At 43.1% G+C, this 18399-nt stretch overlaps 1 protein-coding gene across 2 annotated transcripts in view; it reads right to left on the reverse strand.

Annotated features, from left to right (window-relative positions):
• Positions 1–18399, reverse strand: part of DIP2A (disco interacting protein 2 homolog A) — a 126627-nt gene that overhangs the window by 41541 nt on the left and 66687 nt on the right. For both annotated transcript variants that reach the window (XM_062204133.1, XM_062204124.1), the window contains 3 exons: positions 9828–9947; positions 8108–8305; positions 1124–1215 (listed from right to left, as the gene is read on the reverse strand). In XM_062204133.1, the coding sequence (XP_062060117.1) occupies positions 1124–1215; positions 8108–8305; positions 9828–9947 (410 nt within the window). The remainder of the gene's footprint in view (positions 1–1123; positions 1216–8107; positions 8306–9827; positions 9948–18399) is intronic.

The following is an 18399-nucleotide window of genomic DNA, read 5'->3' on the forward strand; positions in this document are numbered from 1 at the left end:
TTCAAGCTCTTTACTGTTTCCTTAGCCTGGGGCAGCACTGCAGATGGTCTGGCAAACAGCAGTGCTTTTGTTTTCACTGTTCTCATTATCTCTTTTTGGACTCCCGTTAGCAGTCAGACCTTGGACTTTCCTGACCAAGTTTACTGTTTTTCTGCTTTTCTTCCTAATTTGGTCCTTCCTGCTAACTCCCTTCTCTTGCTTTATGGAATAACACTCCCAGCTGTTCAGGGATACAAACACTACTGTTAGACAATTTGCTTTCTGTATCTAGCTTTCCTCCATGTGTATTTCCTCTGCCCTTCCTTCTCCTCCCTCTCATGTGTCTTTAGGTTGTTTTCTTTCATACTGGAGCGCCCCTCTTTGAATGTCCTCAGTTCATATCAAAGAGTGAGGCACCACAGAGTTCCCTGGGATTTCCTATCACCTGGAAGTTTCCTTGTTGGTGACCTAACACTGGCAATTTTTCATTAGAGGCTCCACTGGGAAGTACACTGGCTTTTACCATATCCTCCAGTTTCCCATGCCGGACCTTCCAGTGCCCTCAGCTTGCCGGGAGCACAACCATTCAACAGAACCTCCCACGGCGGCAGAAATACTCCAGTAGCTGTTAGCCCCTGAGCCACTGAGCCCTCAAAGTATGGCTCATGCAGCTGAGGAACTAAGTCTTAGATTTTATTTGATTTGGGTTAATTTAAATAGTCCTATGCAGCATGAAGGGCAGCACAGGACAAGAGAAGAGCCTCTCATTCCCTTTGGGTTCTATTTTGGTAGACAACTAAGAGGCAGTTGCCTGGCCACAAGGGATGGGAAGCAGACGAATAACAAACCACATAATTTAAAGTGAAATCAGTGTTAACTCAAAATTTAATCTTCAGAAATTTAACATTTCTTAATGTCAATATATATGAAGTACAAGAAAAGAGAAGTGAAGAATCAATGGATGACAATGACTGCTCATTCTCTCCCACATCTCACGCTTTTTCCATATTTTTTCATTGTTGACCTTAAATCCCTTATGTTAACGCTATATTTCTACCCAACTGATAGAACACTGATTTCAGTGACAGATTTTTAAAGCCTCTGATTTTGTTCATTCCAATAAAGTTACATTCTTGTTACTTACTCTGTCTCCAGGTTTAAGGAGTGGTTCATTCTTACTAGTCAGCTTATTAAGTAGAGTATAAGCTAGTTTTAAACTCCGACTCCAAAGTTTGCCTAAAATTAAAAAAAAATGTAAAATTTAAGAAACTAGTAGTTAACATTTTAAGGCAACAATCACAACACTCCATAATACAGCATTAAACCAGGGGTTTCCACCGCATAACTGTGCTGCACAATGCTGTGATGAACATCAGAGCTTTCTCTCAAAAACAAGGTGCAAGTTTCTTGTTCACAATAGAAAAACAAATGGCATTTTCTTACAGAAAATTCAGAATAAAGAAAAGCAGACAGAAAGAGTAGGAATCTGGTCATGTGAGTCTGCAGATACGTGCACGTGTCATTTTCCAGAAGTGACTAGCACTGCGTTATGAGTGCCCTCTCACTACTCCACATCCCTAAATCAAACCATTTATGGAGGCAGCACACGGCCCTTTCAGCGTGACAAGCCTGTGAAATGGGCCACAGCTCGTCTCCACAGCTTACTTGAGAGAGCTGCAGCTGCTGTAGCCTTGCATCTACTGTGACTGCCTGCCCTGTGTGGGGAACAGCCCTGGCTGGTGCTCTGCAAAGGAGAGCCCCACGGAGAAAGACAGCACCAGAGATTGAAGGTGTCTGGGCCGCTGGAGAGAGGTAAGAGTGCAAACAGGACAGAAAGATCAGGTAACTGAGTCCACCCCCAACAGCACACGGAAACTGCTCAACATCCATCCTATGCAGTTTTTAAAAGAAGTGACACAAACATCTTCAGTCTCGGGGCCGGCGCCGTGGCTCACTTGGTTAATCCTCCACCTGCAGCACTGCATCCCAAAGGGCACCGGGTTCTAGTCCCAGTTGCTCCTCTTCCAGTCTAGCTCTCTGCTGTGGCCCGGGAAGGCAGTGGAGGATGGCCCACGTGTTTGGGCCCCTGTACCCACATGGCAGACAGGGAGGAGGCACCTGGCTCCTGGCTTTGGATCAGCGCGGTGCGCCGGCCGCGGTGGCTGTTTGGGGGGTGAAGGAAGACCTTTCTCTCTGTCTCTCTCTCACTGTCTAACTCTGTCAAATAAAAAAAAAAAAAAAAAAAAAAAAAACACCACACACACAAACATCCTCAGTCTCCCCAGTTCCTGGGACATAAGAGATTGCAGGTTGAATAGCCAGGCCCTCCAAATAAGGGCTCACAACTCACTTTAAATACAATTAAACTAAATTTCGACTTTTATTTCCTTTTTAATTTCTTCAGTGATTCATTCATCATTCAGGGGTATCTTCAATTTCCATGTTTTGTGAATTTTCTATTATTGTTCTTGTTGTTGACTTCTGGTTTTATTCCTCTGTGGTCTGAAAGATACATGCTATGATTTCTATTTCTAAAAACCTACTGGGCCCGTGTTGTAGCACAGTGGGTTAAACTGCTGCCTGCAATGCTGGCATCCCATATCGGAGACCCAGGTTTAAGTACTGGCTGCTCCACTTCTGATCCAGCTCCCTGCCAATGCACTAACAGAAGATTGCCCAAGGACTTGGGTTCCTGCCCACCCATGTGGAAGATACAGACGGCGTTCCTGGTTCCTGGTTTCAGCTTGGTCCATACCTGGTTGTTGTGGCCATTAGGGGAGTGAACTAGTGGACAGAAGATCTCCTTCTGTCTTTCCAGTTATACCATTTACAACAGGAATAAATCTAATGAAAGATGCTCAACATTTCTGTATTCAAAAGTACAGAAACGATACTGAGAGAAACTGAAGGAGGCCTTAAAAATGGGAAATATTCCAGTCATGAAATGGAAGTTTCCACAATTGTAATATCAGTTGTCTTCACACTGGACTACGGAGCCAGTGCAATGCTAACCAATATCCCAAAGGACTTTTTATGGAAACAGATGAGCTGACTCTGAACTTTACTTGAAAAATTCAGAAGAGTTTTTTTTAAAATGAAATCGGCAAATAAAAGAACCATCTGCACCTCCATATTTATTGCAGCTCAATTCACAATAGCTAAGACATGGAATCAACCTAAATGCCCATCAACCAAAGACTGGATAAAAAAATTATGGGACAGGTACTCTATGGAATACTACATAGCAGTTAAAAAAAAAATCTGGCCATTTGCAACAAAATGGAGGAATCTGGAAAATATCATATTGAGTGAAATAAGCCAGTCCCAAAGGGACAAATATCATATGTTCTCCCTGATCTGTGACAACTAACTGAGCACCTAAAAGGAAACCTGTAGAAGTGAAACTGACTATGAGAAGCAATGACTTGATCAGCCCTTGTCCTGACTGTCGAGGAACAGCTTACTATTTTATTCTTTTTAGTATTACCGTTGGTTGAACTCTTTACTTAACACAGAATTATCCTTAGGAGTTTAAATCCAACTGAAAATTGATCCCTGTTAAAAATAAGAGCAGGGGCTGGCACAATGGCTCACTTGGCTAATTCTCTGCCTGTGGTGCCGGCACCCCGGGTTCTAGTCCCGGTTGGGGCGCTCCTCTTCCACTCCAGCTCTCTGCTGTGGCCTAGGAGGGCAGTGGAGGATGGCCCAAGTGCTTGGGTCCCTGCACCCGCATGAGAGACCGGGAAGAATTCCGTACCTGGCTCCTGGCTTAGGATCAGCGCAGCGCAGGCCGTAGCGGCCGTTAGGGGAGTGAACCAATGGAAGGAAGACCTTTCTCTTGGTCTCTCTCTCACTGTCTAACTCTGCCTGGCAAAAAAAAAAAAAAAAAAAAAAAGAGTGGGAATAAGAGAGGGAAAAGATGCACACTTTGGCACATGTTCCCTCGGACATACCCCTGTGGGTAAAGCTAAAAATTTGCCATGGGACTCTAAATCCCATTAAGTTGGCAGGTGAAAAATGCCATCTTACTAGTTAAAGTGATCAGTTTAAGTTCATAACCGATCATAAGATAGGAATAAGTGTCAAAGGGATCACATAAATAAGACCAAGTGTCTGCTAATAATAAAAGATAGAATTAAAAAGGAGAGAACGATCCAACATGGGAAGCAGGATACACAGCAGACTCATAGAATGACAAATGCCCTATACAGCACTCTGACTTTAGAATCAGCTCTCAAGGCATTCGGATCTGGCTAAAAAGCCCATGAGAGCATTTCAGGCATGGAAAGACAAGACACTGTGGCAAAAAATGACCTACATGAGAGATCTCTGTGAGTGAGATCCCAGTAGAAAGAAGGGGCCATCAAAGAAGGAGGTACCTTTCTCTGAAGGGAGGAGAGAACTTCTACTTTGATTATGGCCCTGTCTAAATAATGTCAGAGTTTGTGGACTCAAGAGGCTTCCATAGCCTTGGCAGCTCATGATAAGAGCTTTGGGTGATTACTGACGTCATAAATAAGAGTGCCAGCCGTGGCTTAACAGGCTAATCCTCCGCCTTGCGGCACCGGCACACGGGGTTCTAGTCCTGGTTGGGGCGCCGGATTCTATCCCAGTTGCCCCTCTTCCAAGCCAGCTCTCTGCTATGGCCCGGGAAGGCAGTGGAGGATGGCCCAAGTGCTTGGGCCCTGCACCCGCATGGGAGACCAGGAGAAGCACCTGGCTCCTGGCTTCGGATCAGCACAATGTGCCGGCTGCAGCGGCCATTGGAGGGTGAACCAACGGCAAAAAGGAAGACCTTTCTCTCTGTCTCTCTCACTATCCACTCTGCCTGTCAAAAAAAAAAAAAAAAGAAAGAAAATCAACAACAGGAGTCACTGTTCACATGCTCCCCATGTGGGACCTTTGTCCTTAATGAGTTGTACTATGAGAATTAACGGTAAAACTTGTTCTCAAGCAGTACTTTATACTTTGTGTGTCTGTGTGGGTGCAATCTGTTGAAATCTTTACTTAGTATATACTAAGTTGATCTTCTGTAAATATAAATAAAGATAATTAAAAATGAATCTTAGTGAAGAATGGGATAGGAGAGGGAGTAGGAGGTGGGATGGGAGTGGAAGTGGGAGGGTGGGTATGGGGGGGAAGACCTGCTATTTTTTTTTAAAGATTTTATTTATTTATTTGAGAGGTAGAGTTACAGACAGTGAGAGGGAGAGACAGAAAGGTCTTCCTTCCATTGGTTCACTCCCTAAATGGTTGCAATGGCTAGAGCTGCGCCGATTCAAAGCCAGGAGCTTCTTCTGGGTCTCCAATGCAGGTGCAGGGGCCCAAGCACTTGGGACATCTTCTACTGCTTTCCCAGGCCATAGCAGAGAGCTGGATTGGAAGAGGAGCAGCCAGGAATAGAACTGAAGCCCATATAGGATCCCAGCGCTGCAAGCAGAGGATTATCCTACTGCACCACGTTGCCGGCCTCAGAACCGCTATATTCTTTAGGTTGTACCTATGAGATTTATATTTATTAAATCAATGTTTAAAAAAAAATAATTTTTGGAACTGGTGCTGTGGTGTGGCAAGAAAAGCCACCACCTGCAGTGCTGGAATCCCATATGGGCGCCAGTTCAAGTCCCAGCTGCTCCACTTCCAATTCAGCTCTCTACTATGGCCTGGGAAAGCAGTTGAAGATGGCCCAAGTCCTTGGGCCCCTGCACCTATGTGGGAGATCTGGAAGAAGCTCCTGGCTCTGGGCTTCTGATCGGCCCAGCTCTAGCTGTTATGGCCATCTGGGGAGTGAACCAGTGATGAAAGAACTCTTTCTCTCTCTGCCTCTAACACTGCCTTTCAAATAAATAAATAAAAATTTAAAAAAAAAAAAAAAAAAAGCACTTTTAGGGCCGGCACTGCGACTCACTTGGCTAATCCTCTGCCTGTGGCGTGGCGCTGGCATCCCGGGTTCTAGTCCCAGTTGGGGTGCCAGATTCTGTCCCGGTTGCTCCTCTTCCAGTCCAGCTCTCTGCTGTGGCCCAGGAAGGCAGTGGAGGATGGCCCAAGTGCTTGGGCCCTGCAACCACATGGGAAACTAGGAGGAAGTACCTAGCTCCTGGCTTCAGATCGGCACGGCGCCGGCTGCAGCGGCCATTTGGGAGGTGAACCAATGGAAGGAAGACCTTTTTCTCTGTCTCCCTCTCTCTATCTAACTCTGCCTGTCAAAAAAAAAAAAAAAAAAAAAAAAAAAGCACTTTTGGAAAAGTTAAGGCAAGCTTAAGGAACAATCCCAGAACTGGAGGTTCTCACACACCAAACACTGAGACTCTATCCACTATCTCAGAGAGTGTGAGAGAAAAGACTGGAGCAGCTGTAGGCCACAAGTCTACTTGTCATTTGACAGAGGACAAAGTGGCACTGCTGCGCCTGGGGGAAAGCCTGCCACTTCAGGAAGTGATACCCAATTACAACTTTTTAAGGAAAGAGACTGACTCCAGCCTCACATCACAATGAAACCTTAGATCCATCACAGTGCCTTCGTGGGAAAGTGAAACCACAAATTTTGTGGAAGAGTGTATAGGAGAATATCTGTGTGACCTTAAGTCTGGCAAAGACTTCCTAACAGGACAAAAACCACAATAAAGATGGGAAAATATATAAACTAGATTACATTAAATTAAGATTTCATTCATCAAAAGCCACAGTGGGAAGTGTTAAACAGCAAGCCACTGAGATAAGACAGCCGCAAAAAATATGACAGAAAGCTTATATCTGAAACACACAGCAGCAAGAGAACATCAGCAAGCAACTGGAAAAATTAGTCAAAGATTTTAATAGTTTATAAAGGAGGATATTCAAATAGCCAATAATCATCTAAATAATATCATTCATAAGGAAATGCAAATTAGAGCCACCTAATTTGAGCACCTAAATCGAGCACCCCCTACAAGAAACAGTAAGATGAAATAGGCAGACATCAAGTGCTGGTGAGTGTGTGAAGCAACTGGAATTCTTCACACACTGCTCCTGGGAGTGAACGCTGTTGGAATACGGCTAGGGGGCCTGTCTGCAGAACTTTGCACTGCTACCTTCACCTAGCACAACGCCGACCCACTCCACGAGACTCACACACAATGTTCACTATAGCACCACATAGCCCCAAACTGGAAACTGCCCAGACAGCCATCTACTGAAGTATGTCTAAGTTCTTTTATTTTTTTTTTCTGCCAGGCAGAGTTAGACATTGAGAGAGAGACAGAGAGAAAGGTCCTTCTTCCGTTGGTTCACTCCCCAAATGGCCACTACAGCTGGCGCTGCACCAATCCAAACCCAGGAGCCAGGCACTTCCTCCCGGTCTCCCATGCGGGTGCAGGGGCCCAAGCACTTGGGCCATCCTCCACTGCCTTCCTGGGCCACAGCAGAGAGCTGGACTGGAAGAGGAACAACTGGAACAGAACTGGTGCCCCAACCAGGACTAGAACTCGGCGGAGGATTAGCCTATTGAGCCGCAGTGCCGACTGTATGTTTAAGTTCTGATATATTTATTCAAGAGAATCCCCACCAATGAGAATATACTACAGCTCCACACAATACCATGATAGGTCTCACATGCTTGGCAAATGAACGCAAAAAGAAAAGAATAGCTTTTATAAAGTATTGTTAACATAAAATTGTAACCCTGGTAAAGCTAGCAGTGCAAACAGTCAGGACAATGGCTACCCTCTGAGTGTGGAGGGTGTCAGTGCTGGAGGCGGTACGAGGGGCCTGGACCTGGCCACACTTCTGCTGAGTGCTGTGCACAGGAGCACATTCAGTCTGTAAAACACACCATGCTGTATACACAAGCATGCATAAGACTTATACTACCTAAAAATGTAATATGGAACCTAAAGATGCCATACACAAAATACATTCTACATGATTCCACTTATGCCAAGTTCAAAATAAGATAAAACTTAACTACATTGTTCAGAATGCATTCTCTAAGACTGCAAACAATCGAAACCAGCCAGGCAGTGGCCTCTGCTGGGAAGAAGGAGCATAACTTAGTTGTGTTGGTTTCTCAATCAAGCTGTGTGTGCGCTGTGTTTGTTACATAATACTTCATGGCCAAACAGGAAGTACCGCTGGTCCTACTGACACTTGCCATAGGTGAGGGTGCAGATGGCCTTCCCCGCCGTATCCAAAGCAGTCAGACAGGGGGCTTTGGGCTGTGTTGTTCCCCAGTGCTGCAGGGCGGCCAGCAGGGATGGGGGCCAAGGAGCGCCCACAGACAGAGGCTCCCCTTTCAGCACCACCATCTGATCCCCCTCAGGCTTGGGCTGATTTGGATCTGGCTGCTGAACTAAAGGAAATGAAAATTTAAAAGTCAACATTTCAAATGCACACATTTTGTTTTTAAGCATTCATATTTTATCATTTTGTTTTTACTATCAACTATAAAAAGCTTACAATAGTTTGTTTAATTTCTTACATCAATATCATAGTCACAGACAAATAACCAAAGGAATAGAAGAGATTTGGTTATAGATGATGATGGCTTTGAAATAAAGTTAAAAATAGCCCACCATCCTGTCAATCAAAGATGACCTCATGATGGTTTTCCTACTTTCCCACCCTCTGTATTGCAATGTGGCCCCTCTATTGCCCACAATCCAACCGCAGAGTAGCAGGGTAATGGCCAGGTCCTAGAGACCTGCTTACACAGGATGGGAGTGAGCAGCGCTATCAGTTCAGTCTGGCATCAGGGAGACCACTGCTCTGTTGGAAAAACAAAGTAAATCCTATTTCCAGTGCAATCTAATCAAAATCTGCCCAACCCATAAGACAGATTGCTTTACGATGCATGCACACCTCTGAACTCTGAATTTGAAAGGCACTGTCACATTGTGAAACACAAACATGATTGAAAAGTCCTGTGTCTTCCTCAGGTCTGGAGGCCACCCCTGGGCTGACCTGCTGCCAGGATACTGCACAAGAGGCAAAGGGCTGTGGGCTGGGCCGCAGGGTGCCCCAAACTCTAATAACACACACACACAAGGGTCCTTGACTTTCTTTCTGTTCCTCTCCCATCTTTCTGCTTCTTGCCAATTCTCTTTTCAAAAAAATTAATCTAGGGGCCAGCACTGTGACCTAGCAGATAAAGCCATTGCCTGCAGTGCTGGCATCTTATATGGACAATGGCTCAAGTCCCAGCTGCTCCACTTCCAATTTGGCTCCTGCTAATGAGCCTGGGAAATCAGTGGAAGATGTCCCAAATCCTTGGGCCCATGTACCGACATGGGAGACCTGGAAGAAGCTCCTGGCTCCTGGCTCCGAATTGGCTCAGCTCTGGCCACTGTGGCCATTTGGGGAGTGAACAAGTGGATGGAAGATCTCTCTTTCTCTGTCACTCCCTCCTCTCTCTCTCTAACTTTTTCTCATTAAAAAAAAAGCTTTAAAAAATTAATCTATATTCTTTTCTGGATATACATTTCATTCATATGTGAGAGACTAAAACTCTGAAAAGGAGCCAAATTTATGTTAAAAATGTGAATTAATTAATACCATGGAAAGATAAGCATTTCACATTTGAAGTTTAAATTAAAAAAATTTAATAACATGAACCCAATGGAACCTTAGAATTATTTTAATGAAGCTTGAGTCACTGGACTGGATGCCCACAGAAGCGCGAAGGCACTTTAGTGTGAGCAACCAGTTTCCTACCTGGTCACGTGTGCCACTGGACTCTGCACTACACGTGATGATCCTGGTCTATATAGATGAGGACTCCATGCGTTCTCACACAGCAGCAATAACCTCTGTTTGACACTCATCTGCCACCCCATCCACAGCAACATGAAAGCTCAGAGCTGGAGAACTTTTACCTTCCAACAACTCCTCAAAATCATCCACGAAGAACTCCTTCAGTGGAGGGCGCTTTGGCCTTTTCAAGGTGTTTAGAAGCTGCTGGATTTTGGAGGACACTCTGCTGTTCACAGGGACACCTGTCACAGGGAGAACAAGAGACGCAGAGGCTAGGTACCAGCTGGAGAACGGGGCACCAAAACTGACCAGCCACTGATTCACTTAATAAGCACTTACTGAACGCCTTACAGGAAATAGGATTTCTTTTTTTTTATTCTTTTTTTAAAAATTTTTTATTTTTTTATTTTTTATTTCATAAATGTTAATTTACAAAGTGCAACTTTTGTATTGTTGTGGCTTCCCCCCCCAACCTCCCTCCCTCCCTCGGCCCTCCCCTCTCCCTCTCCCATCCCGCCCTTTATCGAGTTTCATTTTCAATTACCTTCATATACTAAAGATCAACTTAGTATATACTAAGCAAGGATTTCAACAGGCTGCATTCACACAACCGCACAAGGTATAGGGTATTGTTCCACTAGTAGTGTTTTTAAGTTTCATAGTAAAACACATTAAGGACAGAGATCCTACGTGGGGAGCCTGTACCCAGTGACTCCCGTTGTTGATTTAACAATTGGCACTCTTATTTATGACGTCAGCAATCACCCGAGACTCTTGCTATGAGCTGTCTAGGCTATGGAAGCCCCTTGAGTTCACCGACTCTGAACTTGTTTAGTCAAGGCTGTGTCACAGTGGAGGTTCCTTCCTCCCTTCAGAGAAAGGCGCCTCTCTCCTTGATGGCCTGTTCCTTCTGCTGGGGTCTTGTTCACCAGAATCTTTCATTTAGATTGTTTTTTGCCACCGTGTCATGGCTTTCCATGCCTGTGAGACTCTCATGGACCTTTTAGCCAGATCCGAATGTCCCAAGGGTTGATTCTGAGGCAGGAGTGCTGTTTTGGGCATTTGCCATTCTATGAGTCTGCTGTGTGTCCTGCTTCCCCCGCAGGATCATTCTCTCCCTTTTAATTCTATCCTTTATTATTTGCTTACACTGGTCTTATTTGTGAAATCTCTTCAACACATACCCTATCTTTTTGATCGGTTGTGTATTTATACTTATCACTTTACCAAGTGCGCTGGCATTGGTACCTGCCTCCTTGGTAAAATTGATTTGAAATCCCCTGGCACATTTCTAGTTCCACCATTGGAGGTAAGTCCAAGTGAGCATGTGCCAACCTATATATCTCCTCCCTCTCTTATTCCCACTCCTATGTTTAACATAGATCACTTTTCTGTTAATCTTAAACACCTAAGAATGATTGTGCATTGATTACAGAGTTCAACCAGTGGTCTTATGTAGAACAAACAGAGCAACAACAACAACCACCACCACAACAAAAATACTAAAAGGAGTAAAATAGTCAGTTGTTCCTCAACAGTCTAGACAAGGGCTGGTCCTGTCATTGTCTCTCTTAGTGTCCATGGATTTCTTTTAAGCTGGCAGTTTTCACAGCAGACCATGGCCCTCAGGAGTACCTGGGACCCTTCCAGGAGTTTGTGAGGTGAAGACCACTGGGTGTTAATATCCAGAAGTCATGTGGCTTTCTCAGTGTCTCCTCTCAAGAGGTCTGAAGAGGCCACGTGTTGTGTGTATGTGCATCGTAGCCAACTGACGCAAACTCAAAGGCTTCTACCATGCCAGCCACGAAATGGCAAAAATGTATGTAAAACAAGCTCATTGCAATGTTTGTTGTTTTGGAATTTTTTTCATAAGTATGTGCTATTTATGTTAACATGTAATGAGTTTCTGTTTATTTTTAAGTTAATTAATATATATTTCGTGTTTTACTTCCCTTTTGAATCAAAAAAGAGAGAGATTTACCACACCTAATATGGGAGTGTCATCTTTGACACACCCTCAACCCTGAGGAACCAAACACAGCTCTCAGTCCACACTCATCTCAAGCCTCTAAGGCTCCACTGAAAGCAGACAGTCCACTTAATATAGAGCCATAGTGTAACAAGAAAAACCACCACAGTGAAGAAACCAAATATCTCCAACATGCCAAACAACAAATGCAAAAACCAAGCTAACAAGAACAAGGAAGACACTATGACACCCCCAAATGAAAAAGACACCCCAATTCAAGATTATGAAGATGAGGAGATTGAAGAAATGCAAGAAGCAGATCTCAAAAAATTGATAAGAACATTAAGAAGTTCTCAAAAACAAATTCTTGAACTACAGAAATCCTTACTGGACAAGATAGAAAATCTCTCTCATGAAAATGAAATATTAAGGAGGAATCAAAATGAAATGAAACAACTAGTGGAACAAGAAACTCTGATAGTGACGAGAAATCATAATGAAATGAAGAATTCAATAGATCAAATGACAAACACATTAGAGAGCCTTAAAAACAGAATGGGCGAAGCAGAAGAGAGAATATCAGACTTAGAAGACAGAGAACAGGAAAGGAAACAATCAAATCAAAGAAAAGAAGAAGAAATCAGAAATCTAAAAAATACTGTCAGGAATCTACAGGATACTCTTAAAAAACCCAACATCCGGGTTCTAGGAGTACCTGAAGGCATGGAGAGAGAGAAAGGATTAGAAGGCCTTTTTAGTGAGATACTAGCAGAAAATTTCCCAGGTTTGGAGAAAGACAGAGACATCCTAATACAGGAAGCTCATAGAACCCCTAATAAACATGACCAAAAGAGATCCTCACCAAGACACGTCGTAATCAAACTCACCACAGTGAAACACAAAGAAAAGATCCTAAAATGTGCAAGAGAGAAACGCCAGATTACTCTCAGAGGATCTCCAATTAGACTCACAGCAGACTTCTCATCAGAAACCCTACAAGCTAGGAGAGAATGGCGAGACACAGCCCAGGTGCTAAGAGAGAAAAACTGCCAGCCCAGAATATTATATCCTGCAAAGCTCTCATTTATGAATGAAGGTGAAATAAAGACCTTTCACAGCAAACATAAATTGCAAGAATTTGTCGCCACTCGTCCAGCCCTGCAAAAGATGCTTAAAGATGTTTTACATACAGAAACACAGAAACACGGTCACCAATATGAAAGAAGGTAAAGGGGACCCAAAGAACTCTACTAAAAGACTGCTGGAACTCATCGAAGAGTTTGGCAAAGTAGCAGGATATAAAATCAATGCACAAAAATCAACAGCCTTTGTATACACAGGCAATGCCATGGCTGAGGAAGAACTTCTAAGATCAATCCCATTCACAATAGCCACAAAAACAATCAAATACCTTGGAATAAACTTAACCAAAGATGTTAAAGATCTCTACGATGAAAACTACAAAACCTTACAGAAAGAAATAGGATACCAAAAAATGGAGAAATCTTTCATGCTCATGGATTGGAAGAATCAATATCATCAAAATGTCTATTCTCCCAAAAGCAATTTATACATTCAATGCAATACCCACCAAGATCCCGAAGACCTTCTTCTCAGATCTGGAAAAAATGATGCTGAAATTCATATGGAGACACAGAAGACCTCGAATAGCCAAAGCAATCCTGTACAACAAAAACAAAGCCGGAGGCATCACAATACCTGATTTCAGGACATACTACAGAGCAGTTGTTATCAAAACAGCATGGTACTGGTACAGAAACAGATGGATAGACCAATGGAACAGAATAGAAACACCAGAAATCAATCCAAACATCTACAGCCAACTTATATTTGACCAAAGATCCAAATCTAATCCCTGGAATAAGGACAGTCTATTCAATAAATGGTGCTGGGAAAATTGGATTTCCACGTGCAGACGCTTGAAGCAAGACCCATACCTATCACCTTACACAAAAATTCACTCAACATGGATTAAAGACTTAAATCTACGACCCGAAACCATCAGATTATTAGAGAGCATTGGAGAAACCCTGCAAGATATAGGCACAGGCAAAGATTTCTTGGAAAATAACCCAGAAGCACAGGCAGTCAAAGCCAAAATTAACATTTGGGATTGCATCAAATTGAGAAGTTTCTGTACTGCAAAAGAAACAGTCAGGAAAGTGAATAGGAAACCGACAGAATGGGAAAAATATTTGCAAACTATGCAACAGATAAAGGGTTGATAACAAGAATCTACAAAGAAATCAAGAAACTCCACAACAACAAAACAAACAACCCACTAAAGAGATGGGCCAAGGACCTCAATAAACATTTTTCCAAAGAGGAAATCCAAATGGCCAACAGACACATGACAAGATGTTCAAGATCACTAGCAATAAGAGAAATGCAAATCAAAACCACAATGAGGTTCCATCTCACCCCGGTGAGAATGGCTCACATTCAGAAATCTACCAACAACAGATGCTGGAGAGGATGTGGGGAAAAAGGGACACTAACCCACTGTTGGTGGGAATGCAAACTGGTTAAGCCACTATGGAAGTCAGTCTGGAGATTCCTCAGAAACCTGAACATAACCCTACCATACAACCCAGCCATCCCACTCCTTGGAATTTACCCAAAGGAAATTAATTTGGCAAATAAAAAAGCCATCTGCACATTAATGTTTATTGCAGCTCAATTCACAATAGCTAAGACATGGAATCAACCCAAATGCCCATCAACAGTAGACTGGATAAAGAAATTATGGGACATGTACTCCATAGAATACTATACAGCAGTAAGGAACAATGAAACCCAGTCATTTGCAACAAGATGGAGCAATCTGGAAAACATCATGCTGAGTGAATTAAGCCAGTCCCAAAGAGAAAAATATCATTTGTTTTCCCTAATCGGTGACAACTGAGCACCAAAGGGGAAACCTGTTATGTGAAATGGACACTATAAGAAACAATGAACTGATCAGCTCCTGTCCTGACTTTAGATGTACAATGTAATACTTTATCCTTTTTAGTATTTGTTGTTGTTGTTGTTGTTCTAGTACTATTGGTTGAACTCAGTAATTAACACACAAGTATTCTTAGGTGTTTAAATTTTAACTGAAAAGTGATCCCTGTTAAATCTAAGAGTGGAAAAAGAGAGGGAGGAGATGAACAATTTGGAACATGCTCAATCGGACTGGCCGCAAATGGTGGAGTTAGAAATGTGCCAGGGGATTCCAACACAATCCCATCAAGATGGCATGTACCAATGCCATCGCACTAGTCCAAGTGATCAATTTCAGCTCACAATTGATAGCTCTGATAGGTCTAAGAGTCAAAGAGATCACACAAACAAGACAAGTATCTGCTAATACTAACTGATAGAATCAAAAAGGGAGAGTAAGATCCAACATGGGAAGTGGGATACACAGCAGACTCATAGAATGGCAGATGTCCTAAACAACACTCTGGCCTCAGAATCAGCCCTCAAGGCATTCGGATCTGGCGGAAGAGCCCATGAGAGTATAGCAGGTATGGAAAGCCAAGATATCATGGAAAAAAAAAAAAAAAAGACCTAAATGAATGATCTCTGTGAGTGAGATCCCAGTGGAAAGAACGGGGCCATCAAAGAAGGAGGTACCCTTCTCCGAAGGGAGGAGAGAACTTCCACTTATCGGAATAAGATCAAAGTCAGCGAACTCTAAAGGCTTCCATAGCCCTGGCAACTCATGACTAAAGCCTAGGGAGATTACTGACGCCATGAACAGGAGTGTCAAATTGTTAAATCAGCAACAGGAGTCACTGTGTACTTACACCCCATGTGGGATCTGTCCCTAATGTGTCGTCTAAAGCGAAGTGATGCTACAACTAGTACTGAAACAGTATTTTTATACTTTGCGTTTCTGTGTGGGCACAAACTGATGAGGTCTTTACTAATTATATACTGAAGTGATCTTCTGTATATAAAGAGAATTGGAAATGAAAAAAAAAAAAAAAACCAACCTGGTGTTAAAATGGAAATGGCATAGAAAATTAATTAATTTGAAAAAAAATTATGTAGGTTGTCTGTCTTTAATGTGCTGTACATTGCTATTTAATGCTATAATTAGTAATCCAATGGTAGTTTTTTCACTTTATGTTGCTATATGGGCAAAATGTTGAAATCTTTACCTAATATATACTAAACTGATCTTCTGTATACAAAGAGAATTGAAAATGAATCTTTACATGAATGGAAGGGGAAAGGGAGCGGGAAAGGGGAGGGTTGCGGGCGGGAGGGAAGTTATGGGAGGGGGGAAGCCATTGTAACCCATAAGCTGTACTTTGGAAATTTATATTCATTAAATAAAAGTTTAATAAAAAAAAATACTCAACTACAAAAAAAAAAAATTTTAACACTAAAAAAAAAAAAATTTCCAATACGATACACATCAAGTTAAGCTGTTAGGTGTCTTCAATAATTACTAAGAAACACTGTTTTGGGAGCTGGAAAGTGAGCAAAAAAGATAAAGAGACTGCCCTCACACAGCTCACCATGCACTGGGTGAAAAAACAACAGTACACACTTGCCAATCAGCAGGGGGCACCTCACATGGAAAAGGCAGCGGGAGCACCACAGAGCCCGACACTCCTGCAGCTACGGTGGGGAGCCCAGCTGACCACCGCCAGCCCACAAGGGCAGCTGCTGCAGGCTGCACTCTGGAGCACTGGTCTGGGCTGGTTCCACATTTACCTGCCACATCTCGAGTCATCCTTAACCTGGAGCATTTCCACAGCCTTTCCCTGTCCTTCACGGCATTGACATTTTGAAAGAACACAGTTCTTTTCATTGAGTAGAAGAAACCTCCTTTGGAGTTTAAAGTTTTCTCCTTATTTGATTCATATGCTGCCTTCCTGGCTGAAGCATTGCCAGAACATCACATCCAGAGCCAGGCAACACCCACCCACCTCGAGTGTGATGCTGCTTTCATCACCCGAAGTGCTGTCTGACTTCTCCACTGCATCGCACCTCTCTATGTGTGATTGCACGCAGTGCGGAAGGAGACAGTTCGAGACCATGTGAATATTCTGATGCTCATCAAACTTTCCTCTTGCATCGAACAGTCACTGGATCACTCTTGCAGGCAACTTTTTAAATCTTTATGTATTTATATTTTATTTGTAAGGCAAAAATGGCAGAAGGAGACAGAGACAGATCTTCCATCTCCTGGTTCACTCACCAAAAGCCTACAACAGCCATGGATGAGCCAGGGTGCAGCCTGGCTGACTCAACTCAGTCTCTCACTTGGGTGGCAGGAACCTGAGTACCTGAGCCAGCAGCTGCTGCCTTCCAAGGGTGTGTGCTAATAGGAAGCTAGACAGAAAGCAGAGGACCTGAGACTTGATACCAGGCAGCCCATACAGGATGTGGAAGTCTCAGGTGGTGACTTAACTACGGCATCAAGTGCCTGCCCCAGAACCACGGCTGCAGAATGACTTCCCAACCCTGGTGCTCTGTTCAGATCTTCCAGCTGGCACTTGGCACTCATCTGTCCATTGAGTGATTGATCTAACTGGCAAGACTCATAGGTTTGCTGTTTCTTTTTTTTTAGTTGATTATAAACCACTATGGTTCTTAATTATAATGATGCACAAATTGTCCCAATTTAGCCAGTGGGAATCCCTACAAGTTGACTTGAAGATCTGGGGGCATCAAAATAAACGCATGCACGTGGCCCGCCACAGACAGACAAGCGTCTACACCTCAGGCATCGCAGCTCCTCACCAGCACTGCAGGCTGCTCCACGGTACCCTTCTCGTCTTTCCCCAATTACATGTGGATGCCCTTGTTCCAAGCCGCGCTAACACCTCTGCTCACCTGCTCAGCCCTGCCGCTCCATGCTTATGGTTTCAACATACAGATCATGAGCGCATCTGTACAACGTGACAGATAAACTCAACGCACTGTCACCCCCTCTTGCAGGCCTTCAGCCCATGCCCGTCCTCCTGGAAGTAACCAACTTCCTCCCTGTGTTTTCTTCTACAAAGAGTAGGCAGAGGAAAGATTTGTTATTTTCCTTTCTTTCCTGCATAAAATGTGATATATATGTTCCTTATTCTTTTAACTTCACAACATCTGAAAAATCACCTCACTGCAGTTCATAAAGCTATTGCTCATTCACTTTGACAGCTGCATAGTATTCCACAGTATAAATGTACTGGTTTATTCGAACAATTTGTGAAGCTTGGGTAATTGGCTAGTTGCTAACATACTGCAATTAAAAATAGTGCTGCAATAAATAACTTTGTACACACACACTTATTTTTGGAGGTATATGTTGTCCAAATTGATACAGTTGGGTTCAAAGCTTAAGTGTGCGTATAGATTTTACCAATTTTCCTTCCAAAGGCATTGAACTATTTTGTAATCCTCACCAAAGTACCTATTTCTCTAATTATAAAAAAAGTTAGACATTATGTTATAAACTGTCTTCATACCCTTTTATGTGTATCTGTTTCTATCTTTGGTCCTTTTTCCCACATCAGAAGCTGGCAAACTTCTCCTTAAAGGGCTGGATGATAAGCAGTCTTGTGAGCTATGTGGTTTCCACAGCAGCTTCGCATCTCTGTCTTTAGCATGCAGGCAGCCACAGACTGAAGGTGAAGAATGGGCAGGGCTATCTAATAAAACTTTATTTATTTATAAGACTGCCAGACCATGAGCCTAGTTTACTAACCCCTGAT

The sequence above is a fragment of the Lepus europaeus genome, chromosome 2, assembly GCF_033115175.1.
Source record: "Lepus europaeus isolate LE1 chromosome 2, mLepTim1.pri, whole genome shotgun sequence".
NCBI classification, from domain to species: domain Eukaryota; kingdom Metazoa; phylum Chordata; class Mammalia; order Lagomorpha; family Leporidae; genus Lepus; species Lepus europaeus.